We start from the raw sequence: 22,754 nt of genomic DNA on the forward strand, positions 1-22,754 counted from the left end.
TCATTCAATTTTCATTTTTGATATTACCGGTTTTATAAAAAAAATGATGAATCATATAATATTATAGCAAAAGGTGAATACGCTCGCCCTGATGAATCATATAATATGGAGCTTGGGATGATCGATGTAGTTCCATAAAAATTTTTCATCAGCCATTAAGATATATTAGGAAATGTTCGTGGTAGATGGTCCAGAAGTCCAGTATTCCGTGATTACTCGTCCCAATTAGAAGAAAAATTTACTGATTTTATAACGGTTATAATAGGGGCATTTTAACTTTCATCTATACTAATAATACATCCTTATCCTACACATTCTTAGGCGCCCCTTAATGTCCGGGTGCCTGGGTGCTCGGACATGTACAAATTAGATCCTCTGGTCCACTTTTTTGGACTGGGGATCATCCACAATGTAATTGCGATCAGATCGCTGCGGTGATTCAGCCGCTATTGATTGCAATCCCTCTCTGGGTTCATCTTTCCACCCAGGTTATAGTGTGAATCGGGATGGACAACCGGAGGTCACTCCTGTTCGGCGCCTGATAGGCTAACCACCCGCTCACCGTTGGCAGCCTCCAAGCAACCGACAATTCGCTTGGAGGTCGCTGGCCGTCTAGCCGACTCAAATTACAACTTGAGTAGGAAGATAAATCTTGTGAAAAATCATAATTAATTACGATCAAATCATGGTGCATTATGACCTCATGATGGCAACACTTCATGCGCTAGCTACTAGACCCATTCGAGGGGACAGGAGATGGTCATGGTCCCGTCCCCTCGAATGGGTCTAGTGGCTAGCGCATAAAGTGTTGTCATCATGAGGTCTGAGGTTTGAATCTCGACAAAACTGAGATAAATGTCTCCCTTATGTGTTAGTCACTATTCTAAAGGCTAGTAGCCGCCCGTGATTTACCTCCTCCGTGTTAGTCCTGGGACAGGTTGATGGAGACGCTGGAAGCGAGTGTATTCGTGTTTTGCCATCATTATGGACCATCTTCTGTCTCTGGAGCAATAGTGCCACGGTAAGACATCCGCTTCTCAACTGACCGTCGTGTACACTTCTAGATTTATCTTGATCATTCTAAAAATAATCAATGAGACTAATTAAAATTATTATTTTTTTATTATGGACCATCACATTATTCGTAAAAAGCAATTGGTTCCCACCGTAAAATGTAATTGGTTCCCACTGTAAAAAGTAATTGGTTCGATGAATGGGTTCGATCTCATAGAAGAATAAACTAGAAAATACATGAATCATGACGAACGATTGAGCGTTATAAAATTTCCAAACTCCTTAACTATTATATGCGTTGGATGAAGGGATCTAGTCCACCTCTTACCTCTATCGGGTTATGTTTTTTTTTTACTGTGTTACAGTAGCTATGGCCCGAAGCTACCGTAACAACATAAAAATTAAAGATAATTTTTGAGGAAAACAAAATAGACGGGATGATATTGTTGTCCTTTCTATTTTTTTTCCCTGAATAATTTATAAATAAAAAATATTTATTAATTTATTTAAATTTTATTTGCAGATTTTGTTTGATTATTATTATTATTATTATTATTATTATAACTAAAAATAAAAAATAATATATATTTTTCGCGGACCAAGTAAACACGGACAGATGAATTATGATTTTATTTTCCCTGCAATCATCTCTCTTCCTTCCTCCCGAATCTCAGCATGTAAACAGCGCCAAAAAGAATAGAGGGGCGTGGCTTCGCCTCGGGGTCGCAGCGATTTGTCGAAACTTGGGATCTCCTTTGTGTCTCTAGGGCAAGCGTATTCCTTTGCTCCTCATGGGAAACAAGAGGAAGGAGAAGAAGAGCAAGAAGCACAAGGGGAAGATCATGGGCGAGCAGGGACTGGCGCTGAGCTACGTCCACGACTGGGTCTTCCGCAACCCATCCGACGACGCCGCCGCCGCCGCCGACGACCAAGGCTTCTTGCCGGCGGCGGCCCGCAAAATCACCGATTCCGTCGTTTTCGAGCTCCACTGCCACTCCAACCGCAGCGACGGCTTCCTCTCCCCGGCTGCTCTGGTGGAGCGAGCCCATCGAAATGGGGTGGGATTCCTTACCGTTCTATTCTCGGTTGATTCATTCTGTTTTGTTTTCCCTTTTTTTTTTCTTTGTGGGTAGTCGATCTGATTGTTGGCTTAGTGAAGTGTTTTTCTCGTCTATGGCGATTTAGTGTTGCATGGTTAGTATTGCATAGAAGGTCTATTTCTTCTGGTAATCATCGTTTAGGCTTTGTTATTATGTTTCAGCAATGGATGAGGGTTAGAAAAATGCCAAATCAGTCACCATTCTCTTTGAGTATAATTTTGGATAAGTTCACCACTTCAGTTAGTTTGATCTGAACCATTACCTTTTGTTCCTGCCTATCTTTGAATGTCAAATTCTATCACATACCTCGTTGATTATGATAATCTGATATTGTAGCATTTCTTTAAAATAGTCAAAACTATAAAAGAACCAAATTGTTTCAGATAAGCTATAATTTCTATGGAATGTATTGCCGTAGCTTTCTTTTTCTTTGTTTACCATAATGCCATTCTCTGAGTGCTTATAAGTTTGAATTTGATTAGATTCTGACAACCACTTCAATATTGTTTGTATCCTCTACCACCATGTTATTCTCAATGATCATTATTCTATAGATATTCTCAATGATCATTTTTTTTTTCTTTTTTGTGTTTCACTATATGCAGATTTTTCCTTGGGTATTTTATGTTTTTCATACATGATAGACATGCCTTGGTGCCGTAAGGAAATGTCTCTTGATCGCTGTAACTCGGGGGATGAGATAGTAATGTCTACTAGTATTGACCATACCTCCCTCATTAAGTCTATTATTCTTCTTAGTTCTTACTTGGTATGCAAGAACCATTGTATTCTAAATTTCTATTAGGAATTTCAATGCCATATTTTAGTTGAGGAAGATTTTATATTTATTTTCGCCATTTTTTATTATCTTCTTGTCATTTTTAATACATCTGGCAATAGTCATTGAAATTAAACATGATTAGGTAATTCTGTATTTAGAGCAGGTGAATGTTCTTGCCCTTACTGACCATGATACGATGGCTGGCATATCAGAGGCTATGCAAACAGCCCAGAAGTATGGCATAAGGATAATTCCTGGTGTCGAGATAAGTGCTGTATGCTCTCCTAGGTAATTATTTTGATCCTATCAATCATAGTCATTTTGAGTATGGTCAAAGTGTGATTGTTACTTTGAATGACACTTCATCAAGTGGTTTATACTTTGTTATTTAGTTTGTTAGATTTAGCAAGGGTCAATGGTTTGCCCATGTGATCATTTATGTTGCAGTTTTTAGCTATGAAGAAGAGGCTTTTTTGGAAACCAAATTGATTTCATTTCACAAAGAGGTTCATCCATTAAAGCCGCATTTGCTTATTTTGTGTATGAATGACAGAAGGGAAGAAGCAGGAATCGGTGAACCTGTCCATATCCTTGCATACTATGGAAGCTCAGGGCCTTCTAGGTACGAGGATCTGGATAATCTGTTGTCAAATATCAGAGATGGACGGTATGAGCGTGCAAAGAATATGTTGTTGAAGCTAGCTAAGTTAAAAGTTCCTATTAAGTGGGAGCATGTCGCCAAAATAACAGGGGAAGGTGTTGCTCCAGGACGAGTACATATTGCTAGAGCAATGGTTGAAGCTGGTCATGTTGAGAATTTGAGAGAAGCTTTTAATAGATATCTTTACGATGGTGGGCCTGCTTATGCCTTGTAAGCATTTGAGCTTCTAAAAAGGAATAGATATACAAAATGTTTAATGATACTCTATTTAATTGTCTGTCTATTGTTCAGAGGAACTGAACCATCTGCAGAGGAAGTGCTGCAATTGATTCATCGCACTGGGGGTATTTCTGCTTTGGCTCATCCATGGGCTTTGAAAAATCCAATTGCTGTTATCAGAAGCTTGAATGCTGCTGGCCTTCACGCCATGGAGGTATATAGGAGCGATGGGAAGGCTTCTGGTAACTTGGCTTTGTTGTTCTTAGTTTGTTTTGAGATGGATGATCACTATATTTAGTTGATGTTAGATGACTTGTCATTTTCTTAATCAACTGCAGGATATGGCGAGTTGGCCGATACTCATGAGCTTATAAAGATTGGAGGATCTGATTATCATGGAAGAGGTGGTCATGATGAATCTGATCTGGGGAGTGTTAGACTCCCACTCATATCTATCTATAGGTTCTTGAAGGTGGCTCGACCAATTTGGTGCAACGCAACTAAAGATATCCTTCAGAACTTTGCAGAGGATCCTTCCCATACTAGTCTGGAGAAAATCATGAGGTTTCTGATGCCCAATAAATTCAAAGGGTTTTCTACTGCTAATAGTGCTAAAGACATTGTCGACCTATGTGTATCGTCTTGGCTCAGTAAAGATGAAAAGGAGGAAAATGACTTTGATGAGATCCGCCACATGCTTGCAGACACTTTTATTAGCAATTGCTCAGCGCAAATGTCTCTTTACTCTAGCAGATAACTCATGGTAAATAACTTATGCCATGGGTGATCAGCCACCTTGAAGATAATGTTTCTTCACAAGAAAACTATACACTCTTTCGGCATTTAGCTGATACTGGCAGTATCCTGAAACTTGTATGATCATCACAAAGGCAAATATTTATATTTTTCCGGCATTGGTGATACTCTTATTATCGTTTGTTTTTCAACCATCTTTGAGGCATCTGAAGTGTAGATAATGTGTTTTTTTTATATGTGAACTGTGAGCATGTAAGAAAGATAAAACCATAGTTGCTCTTTGCCTGATTCTTAACTGCTTCTTTGGATTAGGATGTACAATTGTTTTCTGATGTTATTATTTTTCCTGATTCGATTAACTCAGATGATCCTAACTCTATACCTTGATTATTTTGACTATATAGATGATAAGAAAATTGTTGATCTGTATCTACTATTCTGGACTGGCTTTTCTCACTTCCTGGAAACTATTAAAAGTACCAACCAGTCATCATATTGGGGAGGCCAACCTGGTGCAGCCTCATATGTTCAGGTTAGTTTATTTAGTGTTGTACAATGATGGAATCTCCCATGTTCATCTTCTATAATTATATTTGATGAGGTCTATCAAACCGTGCCATGTCCCCCATACATTTACTTTTCTTTTATGCCTTTTTTTTTTCTTCATGCATAAAACATGATTCATGAAAGTTCTTTGCAAAGTAGTGGAGCATTCCATGTGATAAGTCTCCTGCTTAGTGTATTTGGAGTGCTTAATCTCCTGCTTAGTGCTTAATCTTCTGCTTTGTGATCACTCATGATTTTAAAAGCCCAGGTGTCTAGGTATTTGTGATCACTCATGATGAGGGTTGGTGAGGGGATGCATGTAGACTAGGTAACTTCCTTTCAATGATCAAATTTGGATCTTCTTTAATTTTGCAACTGAGATATTTGGTAATACATAATGATGAAATAGATTGATTAGTTATTACATGCTACATTTTTTTAGGGCAGCTCGGTGAAACTCCTGCCAATGAGATTCGAACTCATGATTTTCAGATTACATGGCCGCAATTTTATCGTTGCACTAAAGCTAACCTTCATGTTATATTTTTTATAAAATAATATTTTTATAAAGGCAATTGAAGAGGAGTATTGACGTAACGATAAAGTTACTGTTGTACGAGTTTAAGTTGCAAAATAGCCTCTTGTAAATGTAGGATAAAGTTATGTATGATAGATTATTTTTCGAGATTTTATATTGACGGGAGCTTCGTACACGAGCTCTCTTTTATTTTTTTTATATAAACGGTATAAGGACTGAGATCCATAAAAAGGACAAAGCAATGTTTCAAACTCCTATGAAGCTCCAAGATTCCTAATGTACATGTTCAACAAAGCTAAGATGCATGTGAGCTCTAATTGTACCCATTGCTTTGGGGCTTTAAAAATTGAATGCATGCTTCGAAGTTCATAGTTTTTAAAGATTATTTAATAGGTAAAACTTTGTTTAAGTCTTAATTTATGGAGCTATGATAACAGCCAATGACGATCAAGAGTATATAATAAAAAATGTGTATGCATATTTGGATTTGGTATATTCGAGCTTCATTCAAATTTTTTGAAATACATCGTAATTGACTTCATTTTTAATTTCCTTAGGGTCGGACGGGAGAAAAATTGCACACCTTGTTTATGTTGCCGGCTTCTAGGGAAAGAAGAGAGGAAAATTTATCCCAATATGCTTGTTTGGTTGCCTTCTTCGACTATTGCACCCTACAACATTCATCGCTTGCTTGTGCTACTCCATCGCATTACGAGTAAATTGGGGATTCACCCATATTCAGTCCATTGCTAAAACTTGAATTCTTTCATTTTTCAAATTTGACCTCAAAGGGGAACATTAGAAATCTCTCTATCGACTCTTTACCGGTTCTATCATAATTAATAACCTTCGGTCGCACTATCGACATTGTCTTCTCTTGGTTGATTCTCGACCGATGTAAATAAGGGACAACTGTTGAAAACTATCACTATTTTTTCCCTTCTCTTCATTTCATTGTATAAGATAAACAACCCTCAGTTACACCAATTTTATTTTCCATTTAAAAGAATAAACACGGGTGGTTCCTCAAAACCCACAGGTTGTGCATCCAAACCTAACCCTGAAACAAAGCCACCAGGTTCTCTCATCAACTGGCACCTGGGGGTAGTGCCACCGGCAGGTGCCAGTAAGAACTACATGACTGGGTACTTGGCATCTGGTGATTGGCCGGTGAGCGAGAGCTATAGGCCTATATAACTAACCTACGCCCCTCTTAATTACTCACAACTTGGTAGGCCACAAAGATACTCCGAATATTCCTCGTCTTCTTCCTCTGAACTCTTTTGATCTCTCAGGTGGCATTTCGTTCCTTCCTTTTTCTGAAGAATCAGAGCTTGATTTTGATCTTTGTAATTTTTTCCCCAAAGATTTGGTTTCGATTCATAGAGCAAACATGGCTACAGCTATAGATGTGTACAATAGCGTGCAGTTCTTCTCATCAGATCCTGTAAACGAAGCTCTCGAAGCTCTGAATCATGGAGGTTCTGCTCCGTCCTTCTCGGATTCGTCTTCCCGCGTGCCCTTCTCTTTCTCCTCGTCCTCTGTTCTGCATCAAAATCCCATCTTTGATTGCTTTCCTGCTTCGTCTCTGAGATCTGGCACGGTTCCGGTTAGCTTTTTGAGCCCTAGAAGCTCTCCGGCCCATGGCAAAGCGAGTGCCGCCGCGCGCCTCCTCGGCCCCCGGCCGCAGCCCATGAAGCGAGCAGCCGAGCCGCCAAAGCCCGCGGCGGCCAAGCTCTACCGCGGTGTCCGGCAGCGACACTGGGGGAAGTGGGTGGCGGAGATCCGCCTCCCCCGGAACCGCACCCGCCTCTGGCTCGGCACCTTCGACACCGCGGAGGAGGCCGCCACGGCCTACGACCGCGCCGCCTTCAAGCTCCGTGGGGACGCCGCTCGGCTCAACTTCCCGGAGTTCAAGCGAAACGGAGCGCACTTCGGCTCGCCGCTCCACTCCTCGGTCGACGCCAAGCTCCGAGCCGTCTGCGAGAGCTTGGCCGGCGTAGAACAACAGGGCAAAACTAGCCCAAGCCACCCCGCGGCAGCAGCTGCCGCAGCCGTCGAACTCAGCTCGTCCTCGGAGGAAAACAAATCCAAGAGCTCGCCGTCGCCGGACGGAGACGACAGCTCCTCGAGCACGTCGGCCGCCGCCTCGGAGATGCAGCTCTTGGACTTCACGGAGGCGCCATGGGACGAATCAGAGAGCTTCAAGCTGCGAAAGTATCCATCTTGGGAGATCGACTGGGATTCCATCCTCTCTTCCAATTAGTCCTCTTCCTTCTTCCATTTCTGGTCCGCAAGTACTTCTTGTGGCTTAATGCAAATGGAATTTTAGTCATTTGCATGGCCTTTGTTTGATCTTCTTCGCTGCACACTAAGCTTTCATGGCCTGATCAGGATCACAAATGCAAAAAAAATTCTCCTGAAACAGCTTTGGGCCAGACATTGTGATCTCTGCAATAAGATTGCTGCATTTAATGTAGAGGTTGTGAACCATCTTTCTAGTTTATCCAATTTTTTTCCGATTAATTCTGTTTTGGTAGATGAAATTCATCGGAGAGTAAATGCTAAACTCTAATTATCACAGTAACGTCAGTACTACACTAGACAATTATATAAAATTTAAATTTAATAATATTAGACATAATAAAATAATTATTAAGATAAAAAATATAATTATTATTATGATAAAAAATTATAAATTATCTGTAAATGAGAATTTTAAATATGTAATATTATTTTGTAAAATGACTAGAGATTAGGATATATTTTAAATAGAATACAAATAAAATGATTGAAATAGAGGAGAGTAATCGCATGTTTTTTTGTTAAATGAAATTGAATATTGGGTTGTGATTAAGAATACCAGTAGAAGATAAAAGTTATAGAGATAAGGATATTAAAATAGATGTGCAAACATATAAGGATAAGAATACATCTATTGAGAGAATTTTAGAAGATATGTGTAAAATAGTATAGACATGTATATAGATGATAAATAGATATTTTAATAGGTGATATGAAATTATAATAAATATGTATGTCAAATAAGAAATAAGAAAGATTAAAGGAAACTTGATTAAGAATAATAAATAATATAAAATTTATTTAAATATAAATGATGTCTTTCTAATAGAATAAGATTTGATTAATTTGATTATCTTAGTCATTAAGGGTTAGTTGATTGATTGATAATAAATTGGTAGCATATTCAAAATCTTTAAAATATCTATTCCATTTTAAATTGACGTAGATGTTTTACTGACCAGCAAGATGCTGCATTTTTTATTTCATTTTTCATTAAATCTATTATAGGCCTGAGATGCACAAAGTCAACAAGATACTCAGATAAAAAAATTGGAACCGTCACGTCACGTTAACGATCCCCACGCGATAGTCTCACGTCAATAGGTGTTGAGTAAATGGCAGAATAAACACAGATGATACCTTCCCTGGGACTCAAATGCTGCCCATTACAGATAAACTATTATGCATTTACCATTTATCGTTGAAGATTCTCAAATGATTGGTCTCATTCTATTTGGGCACATGGATTCCTGAATCTAGGCATAATTGTACATCCAGTTGACTTACTTGGTGCTTAGCAATGATTTAAAACCGAATTGACACAATAAATTAAATTGATTTTTTTATTTTAACAAATCAAATTGATTGAAATCAAAATTAAACCAAATAAATTGAAAAAAATAATATATATTTAAAATAAAAGCTCAAATTTTGAATTAATCAAACCGACTTTAATTCAGTCCCCTAACCACAAGTTGGATGAGAAAGAGCAACAAAATATTGATGAGATGGAATCAGATCATGCGCTCGATCACAGACATTGTGGCGAAAACAGTAGAAATTAGTTAATTAGGAAAATTTTGAGTTATCATAATATAATCACGACAGATCCTTAAACCATATGCACGTATCTGATTCAAATTGCACCCTCACTGAAACAGGAAGAAATAAAGAAAAAAACAGAGGGAAAACAGAGGAATTCTTCTTCCCGTTTAATTAATTAATCTGCCATTTTCACGAGAGATTGCTGTTGCAGTCCTGTGAGGAGATGCGCACCTTCTTATCCAACCCAGAGACTTTGACATCGCATTTCACGTCCAACCTCATGCGCCGCAACTCCAACTGGCCGATCTTGGTGCCCACTGTAAATTCAATCCTTAACTTGATCCAAAGAGGTTTATTCGACCCCTTCGCTGGGCTTTTGGTCGAGCGGAGAAGCAATTTGAGGTCGGTCATATTCCCGTGCGGTTGGAAGAACCTTGGCGTCGACCCGGTGGCGAACTCTTTGCCGGCATGGGAGGCGACTGCGAGCCCACCGCCGGCGTACGACAAGCTTACTCTGTTGCTTGGATTGATGATTCTCACCGAGAAGTCATACTCTGTTTTTGATTTTGAGACGTCCTTGACGGAGAAGGTGGGAGTGGTGGGGTTGGCGATGGCGAAGAAGATGATGATAGCGGCCGTGAGGAGGATGAGCGGGAGGAAGACAGGGAGGGCGAGGCGCTTGAGGTAACGGAAGCAGGGGCAGCGGTTCTGGCGGTGTTGCCTGACCTGGCTGCGGTAGTGTTCGACCAAGGAAGCATTCTCTGGAGGGGGGATTCGGTAGATTTGGTCCTTTGGGACTTGGACGATGTAGGTTTCGAAGGGCGGAGGAAGGGGCAGAGGTGCAGGATTGCAGTGCTGGGGCGGCTCCTGCTCCGCCATGGGAGGGAGGGAGGGAGAGGGATGACCGAGTGCAAGGAGAAGAAAGCGGTGGCGGTGGATGGGAGGGAAAAGTGGAGAAAGAGGGCGGTGGATGGCCCGGAATGGAGGAGAGAGAAAGGAATTACCGCAAGAAGGTTGAAGACAACCCGGATGGCGGCAAAACTGCAAAAGGCAACGGACAACCACTGGTTAAAATCGACGTTTCCGCTTTACTTTGATTGGTCCGGTTTGGTTCATTCTAAACCGGATCGAATACTATTAGATTTTTTTTTTTCTCTGGATGGCACTTGTAATTTTCCTTATTATTATTTTCTTATAGATTTAAATATGTAAAAAAACTTAATTCTAGACATTTGTTTAAATTATCAAAGGAGTTTATTAAAGGACGGTCTGGTACACGTCCCAAAATCTAATAATTTTACCATTGTCAGAAGACTCCCTTCGTTTATTTATTTAAATTTGTTAAATACCATCTATTTATGAAAACCTTGTTTCAATATAAGTCAAACGATGTAGACCTGAATCAACCTAGCATGTGCAGACCGATATGATATAACACAGCTAGTTAGACCATGTCAAGCTTGAGCCTTTTTCTCAGTTTGGGTCATGCAGCTCAACCCAACTCACTAAAATACACTATTTATTATTATCATTTTAATAATATTTTTTTTTATTATTTTAAACATTTTTACAAATATTTTAAAATATTTATTTATTTATTTTAAAAAGAGTTTGACTAAATTGCTCCTCGACAAAGAGCTCTAAACTAGGCTTGACCCCAACTCAAATTTAGCCATGATAGTATGACCCGATTTAAGCTTAGGTTAGGCCCAGCCTGAGCTGGAGCGACTATCTGGTTGTGTTCTAACACGCTCAGTTCGGCACAACATCTAGCGAGCTGAGGCGCGCCCAGGTCAAGCTCGACACGAGCATTCACGATCTATTAACAACTCTAAGTCCAGGGAACTTACTGCATCACAAATTTTGCAGATAACACTCAGGATCAGGGAAGAGAATCATACTCAAATACTTGCATATATTCTCCACATACCGAATTAGATATACGACATCAAAAGGATCGAATGTTGGGAGTTGCTTACCTCGATTCTGCAATGACTGTCAAGCTGCAAGATTGCTGCTGCTGAGATCTACATAGAAGGAGAAAGCTCATCACTGTCACTGAGATGTAAATATTTGATGTTTTATTAGGAAAAACCTTGTTAAATCCCTATTGTCGAGGAGCATTCGACACCTGAATGAATCGCAATTAGAAGAATGGGGGAAGTTGGGGAAAATCGAAGTGCTCAATGGCACACTGAAGCTGACTGAAAATAAACCGGACGAGGAGAAAGATATAGCAGCTAGTTACAGGAATATCTTGGACAAGGCCTGATGATAAAACCCCGAGTAACATCGTGAAAAGGAACTGATGGAGAACTCAATGGAGAAGCTATTTAGCTTTTCAATGTCTATGGTTCTACAAATACTAGAACAACAATAACTAAGTCTTTATCCCACAGCCATATCTCCATCTATATGTAAATATATTTTATTCTATTTTATAATTGCTAACTAAGTCTTCTATCATCTACCACATCCCCGATTAATATGCATATTTGCCATGGTCTCATTGGTCTCACATGGCCTATGGTTCTACTGATACAAAAGGAAACGTTTGTTGGGGCTGGCCTTTAAGATGACGATGCATAAAGAGTAGAACAATGACTAACAAGTTGGAAAATTGATGGAACTTTGTTCTATAACAACACAATATCCTCCAAAGATTGATTATTTCACTACATAAATTTACCCTGAAGTTGAGGTAAAGCAAGACTTAGCCATTTCAAACTATATTCGAGGTAGAAAGTTATGCTTCATCTTCGATCCATGTCTTGCCTTTAGCCACTTATCTATTCGTAAATCTATCATTCCTCAACCCAAATGCCCAAGAAGTGCAAAGTCCAAACCATTGGTGGCAATGAAGCAAACAGAAAACAATTCATGAAGTGACACAGCCTTAGGCAAAGAGACTGAATTGAATACCTAAACTCTTTTTTTGTTTTTTCATGGAGGAATGCATGACTGTAAGTTACCTTGAAGGTTGGATTCAAATCCACAAGTAGTTAAGTGCTTTGCAAGCTGTTCCCCGAGTTCTTGCTGCCAATCCTCCTTGACCTTGGCTTCTGGTGCAGCCCAAATAAATGCCGTCTGTTGTTCTAGGTTAACTGTGGCAGAGTGTACCTGAGGCTGCATCAAATGAGCATTGGATGAAATAGATTGAAAATTTGGGAAATCTGGAACTTATTTGGTCAAGTAAGATCGAAAAGATTTCTCAAGAAGTCGCAAATTTGGGCGAAATTGAACGCATCTGGAGCATCTATGTTTTTTTATTTTTTGATCAAATCGTTTCAAGCGAAGAATTGCTAGATGTCTCACTAGGGTTTCCAAGATGCGCTTCACGCTGGCAGCGCAACCACCGCAAATCATGCCCTGCACGAAACCATCACGGACAAACCCTAAGAGTCCCTTTTTTTGCCTTCCAAAAACGAGATGAACCCGTAGAAGCAAAGAGGAGGAGGTGAATTACTCCGACACGGAGGGCAATCACATCTGAACCCAACGCGGTAGCGTCCTCCGAATCTCCTGCTACGGGCTTCCCCGCAGCTTCTCCTGAGCTCGATCCGCGGTCGCCTCCACCTTCGCCACCGGAAAGGGACGTGGAAACCAAAGGGAACCTGATCCGTAGGGGATCCGATGGACATATCGACAGGTATGGTCGCTGGACTGGAAATAAAGCAGGGCGAGTAGCTGTGAGGTAGCGGTTTTTGCCGTGAAAGCGTAGGAAGCAACGGGCTTTGTGGGAGCTGGAGAAGTTGGGGAAGGTAAGAAGAGAGTCGAATCTCGGGAAAGGGGTTTGGGGAAGAGGAGAAGAGTACGCGGACGCCATCGCCATTAGAGCAGTCGTCCAGGTTCGTTGCACTGGTCAAATCCGCTACATAACTTTTGCATTCCCGTTATATAAATACACGTCTTCATGCTTGTTATAATGTACCGTTATGTCATTTTAATATGAAAACGATAGCGGCATAAGTAATAGAATTATAAATGAATTCATAGTTAAAAACTTATTTATTTTCATTCCATATGTATAAAATTAATTAAATAAATAATTTATTAAATTAATATTAATCAATTTGAATATTGTTTAACCGGCCATTTATCAAATGTTGTACCTAAAGTTTTTGAATTGATTAAATGACACATGCTATTTAGGTATTTACTAAATGACACATCTTTTTAAGTGCACTTTCTGTTCTACCCTCTTGACAAATTTAACTTTTTTCTATTTTTTTTCTCGATAATAGCAGTGACTCCAATGAGGAGGATAATATTAAATGTGTCTAAGTGTATACCATTACTTGATACTAAGTCCATTAAATAGGATTGTGCCCCTTCAGATAGAGAAGATAACACGCTCCTAAATAATTTTCTATAATCATCCATTAAGGAAGTTTGATCTAGTGATCTGTAAACAAACTCATCCGATGTGGAGGAAGGCACTCAGAGCCAACGTGCAAGTTTGAATGTATCACTTACAAACCAGTAATGGAGACCGTGGAATTTAATTAATTCCTCTCCTACTTAGTTATTTAAAAATGAGGAATTTTAACATGCACACAAGCACACAAACACAACACACACATCACAGCATAAAAGACAATAAATATGAAAACTAATTTTCCAACTATTATGGCCTCATCCATAGCTGTCCTCCGTATGTCGTCAGCCCTAGTCGCCGCCAATGGGTTTACGTCGTCGCATCCATCATGATTCCTTTTCCGCTGCGCCTCCAATGCTCAATTAGTACCACGTCTCGCAAGGATACGATCTGCCATAAAAATATAATTTTACATTTTTCGATCATATATTCCACAAAGGAATGTACATAAAGTCTAGATCGAACAAAATGCAAAATCCTAAAACTAATACAGCTTCTGTTGTATTTAATAAATACAATCATGCACATACATAAAATACCCTCGACATGTCTGAGGGTCCAATCACACATAATCACAATAGACTATAATAGTTGGAGCCTGCAATCACAGAGTTAATCTATTTGCACATCCTACTATTTTCATGCCTAAAATATGTATGACATATGCATAATTAACTGCAAATCAAACACACAGAAGCATAAATCTAGCTCTGATACCAATGTTGGTTGCTACTCGGAATACCGTTCTAGTTCCCTTGTACAAAAATTTGTACAAGCATAGAACTATCCTAGCTACCCATGTGCTCTACTGAAGTTAAATTTGGATTGCAAACGATGCTTAACATTATTAATCCAAATTGTCCTTCAGAAGTTAAACTTGGATTGGAAACGATACTTAACATTTTTACTCCAAGTTTAACCGATGTGTTCTTCGTAAGTTAAACCATATTACAGAAGTTAATTAAATATCTATTTCAAAGATCGACTTCCAGGTTAAACATGGCGAGACACTAGGTCTTCTTGGGTATGAGATCATCCACCATTTCCTAGACAAAGCATTTCAAAAAAAATGGATATTTAATTCTTGTAGTAAACTAGGTTTAACTACAGAGACCTCAATAGAAGCACAATATCGAAACATGAAATCGAAACACAAAATCGATAACAAAAACGATAGCCTAAAATTGATAGTCTGTTCTTGTGTTTGGTTTTTCAAGATCTATACAAAGAAGATGAACTAGTTGTGATGCGGAAATAAATAACTAGTTATTCCTTTTTTTGTAGCTTATAGATCTCTTGATCTTCTGTTGTATTCCTCTCCTTCTCTTGGACGTCGTGTGGGCGACGATCTACCAAGATGAAATCCACCCAAGCTTTCTTCTCCTCCAAGACTTTCGAGCCACCAAGGGATGCCAAAATAGGGAACTTCCTTTCTCTTCTTCTTCTCTTCCAAGTAGCCGACCACCAAGGAAAAGGAACTTCTTGATGTACCGCCGGCCTTGAGAGAAAGAAACAAGGAGCAAGGGAAGAAGCAAGGGTCGACCACACAAGGATCAAGAGAGGAGACTAAGGTTATCCCTTTATGAAGGCTCCCTCTCCCTCTCTTTTATAATCCTTGCTCAAGGCAAAAAAGAAAAGTTTTAAAACAAAATTAAAACTTCCTTTTAATCCTGGCTAATGACTAAAAAGGAAAGTTTTAAAATAAAATTAAAAATTCCTTTTAATCCTTGCTAATGACTAAAAAAGAAAGTTTAAAATAAAAAATTAAAACTTCCTCTTAAACAATACATGGCCGGCCACACAAAATCAAAAAAGGAAAGATTTAAAAAAAATTAAAATCTCTCTCTTTTTAAATTTCCTATTGACATGGCAATAAAGGAAAGTTTTAAAATTAATCTCTCTCTTTTAAAACATGTAGACATCTATAAAAAATGAAAGATTAAAATTAAAACTTATCTTTTAAATCATGGTTACAAAAAAAAAAAGTTTTATCAAAACTAAAATATCTCTTTTAAACATTATAGACAACTACAAATAAGGAAAGATTTTAACAAAATTAAAATTTCTCTTTAATCCTTTGTAGAAAGCTATAAAAGGAAATATTTTAAAATTTTAAAACTCACTTTTAAAACCATGTGGATGTCTATAAAAAGAAATTTTAAAAATAAAATTTCTCTTTTAAAAACCTTCATTAATGTCTATAAAAGGAAAGATTTTATCTTTAATAAAATCTCCTTTTCTCTTCTTATCATGGTTGGCCCCATGCTTGGTCATCAAGCATGGCATGGCCAACCCTAGTCTTGGGCTCCAAGCTTGGCTTGGCCGGCCACTAAGCTTGGACTTCAAGCTTGGCTTGGTCGGTCCCTAAGCTTGTGTAAGAGGCTGGGCTTTGGGTGGATAAAAAACTTTATAAATAAGAGGCTACAACAGGGACCGAGAGGAGGAATTGGTTTTGGTCTCCCGATGAGCTTGAGCTTCCCGTATTCGCCCCGAACACTCATCTCAAGTTCATCAATAATAACTCATACCACTAAAGAGTTATTATTTCACTACCGCATTAATCCCATATTACAATATGGGCTCCTTCTTATCATGAGTGTGCTAATCTCCCTGTGTTTAAGATATCAAATGCCCACTAATTAAATGAGTTACTGACAACTCACTTAATTAATATTTAACCCCAATAATAGTACTACTCAACCTTATTGTCATATCGGACTAAGTCTACCTGCAAGGTTTACATGACAATCCTTATGAGCTCCTCAAGGGGACATCACCAACCTAGATCACTAGGACACAGTTTCATCATATAATCAAGAACACGCCATATAAATAATATCATTTCCCAACTTATCGGGCCTATTAATTTAACGAACAAAATCTCACCCTTTGATAAATTAAAGAAATAAATATTAAGTATATGTGCTTATTATTATATCATGATTAAGAGTACGTACTTCCATAATAACAAAGGTCCTGTTCTTTTTTACAGCCAGTATAAAAAGAACAACCTCAAATGTTCCTGCTCAATACACTCAAAGTGTACAAGTGTAATTTTATAGTAAAGATAAACTAATACCAAATTACATTACAATTATTCCAATGGTTTGTCCCATTTCATCTTGGTTGTGAGCAACTATTTATAATTTATAAGGAACTGATAACATGATCTTCTGTGTGTTACCTCACACCATGTTATCTATAATATAAATTAAATGGACAACTGCATTTAATATAAATGCAGACATTTTACTAATATGATTCTTATTTCAAACTAAATATTTATACAAAAAGCTAGGCTTTTAGTATACATTCTAACAGCACCAACAGGCTCAAGGATGGCGAAACGGAAGGTGTAGAAGCCCTGGGCTGGTCTTTTTCTCGGGAGATGGTCTGCTCCGGGATGGAGACTTGAACAGGAGAAGAGGCCACAACCTCTGTTGTAAGGGGAGTGTTCGCCCGGGCAAGGGTTTTGACTTTGGAGGACACCCGGGACACGAGCAGCCTCTGAGGTGAAGACTGGACTGATGGTGTAACGCGTCGCCTTTTGCGCTGAAGGCGTAAACGCTGCTTGGGAGATGGAGAGGGATTCAGTTCCAAGGGCCTAAGGGTCCCCAGACTATTGAGAAGAAGCCTCTGCTGATGCGCTGGCCTGAGGAGCCTCCTGACATTCCATGATCTCTTGGCTTCGCTTCCACAGGATGTCGCTGGGCATCATGGAAGAGTCAAGAGCGAAGGTTCGAAACATGACGACTTCTGCAGGCAAAAAAGAATACCTCAGTTAGCGGAGATGCTCTCAAGTAATCTTACAAAAAGGTGCGCTCAATGGTGTCTAGATGGGGCTTAGCCCAAAAGTATACAACATGCTCTCCTATAGTAAAGAAGAGAGTCATAGTTGCACTCCTTCCAGTTTTTCAGAGGCGGTCACGCAAACAGGTTGGTGTCGATGGTCATGCAACTCAAAGGGAGAAGGAAGACGAAGGCTCAATTCAACAGGCCAGGTCACTACTTCAGGTAATTGGACATAGAAAAAGTGAGACTTCCAGCCTTTATTCGAAGAACGCATGCCTTCAAAAAATCTATACCCAGTCTTAGATTGTGTCATGAAGACGCCCAGTTCTGAATGCTTAAGAGAATAAAAATGGTGAAATAGCTGAGGAGTCAAAGGGATATCATATAGACGGCACAAGATTACCATTCCACACATAGCGTGGAAGACATTAGGAGCAAATTAGGACAAAGGAATACCAAAATACTGACTCAGGGAGGAGAAGAACGAAGGAATAGGAAATTGAAGACCATCAAGAAGCTGGCCTTTGAAAAAGGTCACGAATTCGTTAGGAGGAGGATACAGATGGTCATCGGGTCTAGGGAGGCGTAGCATATATGCTTCGGAAAGCTGCAAACTGGATCGTATAGCCTTGAGGTCGCTCTTGTCCAAATCTGAGCGAAAGTATGTGTATCAGGGCACCACTGTCTCTCCAGCCATTATCTAATCAACAAACGAAGGTGCAAAAGATGAAGAAGTAGAAGTACTTACGCGAAAGGGAAGATGTGCGAGCAGAAATAAGCAAAGGAAGGAAGGTCGGAGGAAAACGAAGCACCGATGAGCCACGGTTAAAGGTCTTTAGGGTTTTTAAACTAAACCCCTTAAGTAAGGATGACAATAGGTCAGGTTCGGGTTGAATTCTATATCTTCCGTCCCCATACCCATCAGGTATAGGATCTCCGATGGGTATACACATACCCATTAAATGATCGAATATCTTCTATAGTTATAATTTTCTTCTTTCTTTCCAACTATTATCATTCAACAAAAATATATTAAAATTAACAACCTATTAAAATATATATATATAAAATTAAAAAGATAGATTAAACATCTATATAGTCTCCTCCTAATATCAACAAAAATAGTAAGTTGATTTTAGGAAAAGAAAATTTTCTTTAATATATGTATATCGGGTATTGAGATCGGTATTGGGTATTGACAGTCCCTCCATACCCTCCTCCATTCGGGTCGGATGTCGAATCCTCCATCGGGTTCGAGTGAAATTGTCATCGCTATCCTTAAGGAGTATCTGGATTCGAACCGGACAATCGAAACGGCAAAGCATACGATTAAGAGGCAAAGGCACCCTGGGGTCGTGTGCAGAAATTATACGTCAGACATCATGACATCATAGCAAGGAAAGTTCATGGGGCACGTGCCAGCTCCCTATGAAATGGTATTTATGATGGAAAGGTCAGGGAAATGATGGAGGTGATATGCAAACAGTGGCACCCTACCTCATGAAGACCATGCCTCGAGGATCGAAAATTCCATGCGGCTGCCTCAGGAAATGAAACAAGAGACGGCGGGAAGCATTGATCAAAATTTGGCACCTCTACCCATCCTCAGAATCAAAGTAAGATTCAAATTTGACTAAAGCCTTATGTAATGCACTTTGTGATCGCAGGTGCATTAGGCTAAGTCCATGAGCATAGTTCCTTCAAGCCACAAATGCTACCCTTCCAAACCAATTTTTGACCGGGCTACCAGGTTAATTCACAGTAGGGCTGCCAAACGACCACTCGGTCGGGCTCCAGACTCTCACCTCGGCGCGAGTTATAAGTTAGCATGCTCTCACGACCTATCGGTTAAGCTCCAGACTCTCGCCCCAGCGCGAGTTATAAGTGAGCATGCTCTCACGACCAACGACCTCTTGGTCGGGCTCCAGACTCTTGCCCCAGCACGAGTTATAAGTGAGTATGCTCTCACGACCAACAACCTCTCGGCCGGGATTCCAGACTCTCACCTCAGCGCGAGTTATAAGTGAGCATGCTCTCACACCCAACGACCTCTCAATCGGGATTCCAGACTCTCGCCCCAACGTGAGTTATAAGTGAGCATGCTCTCACGACCAACAACCTCTCGGTGGGGATCCTAGACTCTCGCCTCAGCGTGAGTTATAAGTGAGCATGCTCTCACGACCAATGACCTCTCGGTCGGGATTCCAGACTCTCACCCCAGCGTGAGTTATAAGTGAGCATGTTCTCACACCCAACGACCTCTCGGTCGGGATTCCTGACTCTCACCCCAGCGCGAGTTATAAGTGAGCATGCTTTCACGACCAACGACCTCTCAGTAGGGATTCCAGACTCTCAACCCAGCGCAAGTTATAAGTGAGCATGCTCTCACGCCCAACGACCTCTTAGTTGGGATTCTAAACTCTCGCCCCAGTGCGAGTTATAAGTGAGTATGCTCTCACGCCCAACGACCTCTCAGTCGAAATTCCAGACTCTCACCCCAGCGTGAGTTATAAGTGAGCATTCACTCACAACCAATGACCTCTCGGTCGGGATTCTAGACTCTCACTCTAGAACGAGTTATAAGTGAGCATGCTCTCACCACCAACGACCTCTCGGTCGGGCTCCAGACTCTTGCCCCAGAGTGAGTTATAAGTGAGCATGCTCTCAAGACCAACGACCTCTCGGTCTAGCCCCGGACTCTCACCGCAACGCGAGTTATAAGTGAGCATGCTCTCACGACCAACGATCTCTCGATCGAGCTCCTGACTCTCACTCTCGTGTGAGTTACTAGCAAGTAGAGCCTTCACCCACTACCTCTCGGGGTTTGCATAAAGTAAGAAAGTGCCAGTAGGGAAAGGAAGAAAGAGACATGAATAAACATTGAGATCCAATCAGATCTACATTTACTTGATAAAATATAGGGGACACCCTTAAAAATCTCATTTTTACATTTGTAAAGGCATATAGGATGTCTAAGCGATCATAGTTCTCTTCCAGTACTAGCCGCCGGTCGGCACCTGGGGCAAAAGTGTTTCGTTTAACCTGCCTATCTCTGCAGGGGTTCCAGCACCTGGTGTGTAGATACGGGAGCCACTGATCATGTATGCAATTCTCTGCAGGGGTTCCAGGAAACCCGACGACTATCTGAAGGAGAGATTACCGTCTACATGGGCAATGCTACTAAGGTGGCAGCTGTTGCAGTGGGAGACGTCTACTTATCTTTTAGTAGAAATAAAAATTTGATTTTAAGAAATTATCTTTATGTACCCAGTTTTAGAAAGAATTTAATTTCAATTTCTAAACTATTTTTAGATGGATATTCAGTTTCCTTTGGTAACGATGTAGTTATTAAAAGAAATAAAGTGATTATCTGTTCTGGTGCATTAGTTGGCAATTTGTATACTTTAAATCCAATTTCTTCCACAAAGCAAAACATGGAAATTTATAACTCATCTTCTAATTCTAATAAGAGAAAAGAACCTTCGGAAATGAACCAAGCATATCTTTAGCATCTAAGGCTTGGTCATATTAACTTAAGTAGGATTCAGAGGCTTATAGCCGATGGACTTTTGAGTTCATTAGAGTTAGAAAATTTTCCAACTTGTGAATCTTGCTTAGAAGGTAAAATGACCAAGAGGTCGTTCAAGGCAAAGGGGTATAGAGCCAAAGAAGTGTTAGAATTGGTTCATTCTGATTTGTGTGGTCCTATGTCTGTCCAAGCAAGAGATGGTTTTGAATATTTTGTCTCTTTTATAGACGATTATTCAAGATACGGATACATTTGCCTAATGCGCCGCAAGTCCGAGTGCTTTGATAAGTTCAAAGAATACAAAGCTGATGTGGAGAAACGACTAGGTAAAAGTATCAAGACACTACGGTCTGATCGTGGTGGCGAATACCTCTTAGAAGAGTTTAGGAATTACTTATCGAGGTCGGGATTCAATCCCAATTACTCACCGAACCCCCAGCAATGGTGTAGCGAGCGAAGGAACATGACTCTTATGGAGATGGTTAGATCGATGATGAGTTATTGATACCAAATTCGTTTGGGGATATGCTCTGGAAACGAGGATACGTTTTGAACTTAGTACCTTCTAAATCAGTTTCTTCTACTCCCATAGAATTGTGGAATGAGCGAAAACCCAGTCTAAGACATATTCTATGCGGTAGTCCGACACGTGTCTGAAACCGGATCTTGATAAGTTAGAATCCGTCATGAAGTTCGCGTGTTTATAGGATATCCCAAAGGCGAAAGGTGGTTTATTTTATAGTCCTAAGACCGGAAGGTCATTGTTAGCACCAATGCCCGCTTTTAGAAGAAGACTATATAATGGATCACAAGCCCGATAGGCAAAGTTGTTTTAGAAGAACTTAGAGATGACACATCTACTTCAGTACCAACAAGACAAGATGAAGTACCACAAGAGACGCAACACGTGTCACACATGATACACAACCACGAATGCCTCGTCGTAGTGGGAGGTTGTAAGGGACCTGAAGATTCATGTTTTGGGAGAGTCTTGGACTTGATCCGGGTAAACATGAACCCGATCCTGAACATGATGAAGCACTTCAAGATATAGATCGACATCTTGGCAAAAGGCAATGAATTCGAAATAGAGTCTATGTACTCTAATAAGGTCAGGGAGCTTGTAGAACCACCCGATGGTGTAAAAGCGTTGGATACAAGTGGATCTACAAAAGGAAAAGAGGGATGACGGAAGGTAGAAACCTTCAAAGCTAGGCTTGTTACGAAGGGTACACTCGGAAAGAGGGAATCGATTATGAGGAGATCTTTTCACGGTGGCCATGCTTAAGTCTATCCGGATACTCTTATCCATTCTTGCTCATATGGATTATGAGATTTGGCAAATGGATGTCAAGGCGACTTTCCTTAATGGAAGTCTTGAAGAGAACATCCATATGAAGCAACCAGAAGGGTTCATTGAAAAAGGCAAAGAGCATCTAGTGTGCAAGCTCAATCGGTCCATTTATGGACTAAAGCAAGCTTCAAGATCTTGGAACATCCGGTTTAATGAAGTAATCCAGTCATATGGATTTATTCAAAGTCCGGATGAGTCTTGTGTATATAAGAAGTGTAACGGAAACGTGGTGGTATT

The 22,754-nt window shown here is 40.0% G+C and overlaps 4 protein-coding genes across 8 annotated transcripts; 2 read left to right on the plus strand and 2 right to left on the minus strand.

Moving 5' to 3' along the window:
* The first annotated feature begins 1,654 nt into the window (after positions 1–1,654).
* LOC122046795 (5'-3' exoribonuclease-like) lies at positions 1,655–4,826 on the plus strand. Of its 2 annotated transcripts, none has more exons than XM_042607672.1 (5): positions 1,655–2,072; positions 3,059–3,183; positions 3,452–3,766; positions 3,848–4,017; positions 4,114–4,826. In XM_042607672.1, exons 1-5 carry the CDS (start codon positions 1,806–1,808, stop codon positions 4,530–4,532), a joined length of 1,296 nt encoding a protein of 431 aa, XP_042463606.1. In that variant the 5' UTR covers positions 1,655–1,805; the 3' UTR covers positions 4,533–4,826. The 2 variants fall into 2 exon arrangements, with proteins under 2 accessions (XP_042463606.1, XP_042463605.1); XM_042607671.1 differs by having other exon boundaries at positions 1,657–2,072; positions 3,449–3,766.
* A 108-nt stretch (positions 4,827–4,934) lies between these two features.
* On the plus strand, positions 4,935–8,105 carry LOC122046796 (ethylene-responsive transcription factor RAP2-13-like). The gene is made up of 2 exons (XM_042607673.1): positions 4,935–5,063; positions 6,173–8,105. The coding sequence occupies exon 2, from the start codon at positions 7,009–7,011 to the stop codon at positions 7,879–7,881; it is 873 nt and encodes a 290-aa protein (XP_042463607.1). The 5' UTR covers positions 4,935–5,063; positions 6,173–7,008; the 3' UTR covers positions 7,882–8,105.
* A 1,271-nt stretch (positions 8,106–9,376) lies between these two features.
* On the minus strand, positions 9,377–10,381 carry LOC122046797 (NDR1/HIN1-like protein 13). Its single transcript, XM_042607674.1, has one exon. It carries the CDS (start codon positions 10,341–10,343, stop codon positions 9,654–9,656), a length of 690 nt encoding a protein of 229 aa, XP_042463608.1. The 5' UTR covers positions 10,344–10,381; the 3' UTR covers positions 9,377–9,653.
* A 41-nt stretch (positions 10,382–10,422) lies between these two features.
* Positions 10,423–13,350, minus strand: LOC122046798 (copper-transporting ATPase PAA1, chloroplastic-like). Of its 4 annotated transcripts, none has more exons than XM_042607678.1 (5): positions 12,931–13,350; positions 12,780–12,833; positions 12,437–12,590; positions 11,444–11,491; positions 10,423–10,505 (listed from the first exon to the last, which is right to left on the minus strand). In XM_042607678.1, the coding sequence occupies exons 1-4, from the start codon at positions 13,294–13,296 to the stop codon at positions 11,463–11,465; spliced, it is 603 nt and encodes a 200-aa protein (XP_042463612.1). In that variant the 5' UTR covers positions 13,297–13,350; the 3' UTR covers positions 10,423–10,505; positions 11,444–11,462. The 4 variants fall into 4 exon arrangements, with proteins under 4 accessions (XP_042463612.1, XP_042463610.1, XP_042463613.1 ...); XM_042607676.1 differs by lacking the exon at positions 10,423–10,505 and adding an exon at positions 10,996–11,313; XM_042607679.1 differs by lacking the exon at positions 10,423–10,505 and having other exon boundaries at positions 11,347–11,491; positions 12,437–12,584.
* Between the last annotated feature and the right edge of the window lie 9,404 nt (positions 13,351–22,754).

Source organism: Zingiber officinale, chromosome 2B, assembly GCF_018446385.1.
Source record: "Zingiber officinale cultivar Zhangliang chromosome 2B, Zo_v1.1, whole genome shotgun sequence".
Taxonomy (NCBI): Eukaryota; Viridiplantae; Streptophyta; class Magnoliopsida; order Zingiberales; family Zingiberaceae; genus Zingiber; species Zingiber officinale.

Bases quoted from the DNA above. Each gene is read 5' to 3' on its own strand.
- LOC122046795 (XM_042607671.1), top strand. From the start codon at position 1,806: ATGGGAAACAAGAGGAAGGAGAAGAAGAGCAAGAAGCACAAGGGGAAG. The intron at 3,767-3,847 runs GTAAGCATTTGA...TCTATTGTTCAG, and splicing joins GGTGGGCCTGCTTATGCCTT to AGGAACTGAACCATCTGCAG. The intron at 4,018-4,113 runs GTAACTTGGCTT...AATCAACTGCAG, and splicing joins GAGCGATGGGAAGGCTTCTG to GATATGGCGAGTTGGCCGAT.
- LOC122046796 (XM_042607673.1), top strand. From the start codon at position 7,009: ATGGCTACAGCTATAGATGTGTACAATAGCGTGCAGTTCTTCTCATCA.
- LOC122046797 (XM_042607674.1), bottom strand. From the start codon at position 10,343: ATGGCGGAGCAGGAGCCGCCCCAGCACTGCAATCCTGCACCTCTGCCC.
- LOC122046798 (XM_042607678.1), bottom strand. From the start codon at position 13,296: ATGGCGATGGCGTCCGCGTACTCTTCTCCTCTTCCCCAAACCCCTTTC. The intron at 12,834-12,930 runs GTAATTCACCTC...GGTTTCGTGCAG, and splicing joins TGATTGCCCTCCGTGTCGGA to GGCATGATTTGCGGTGGTTG. The intron at 11,492-12,436 runs GTAACTTACAGT...CCTTCTATGTAG, and splicing joins ATTTGAATCCAACCTTCAAG to ATCTCAGCAGCAGCAATCTT.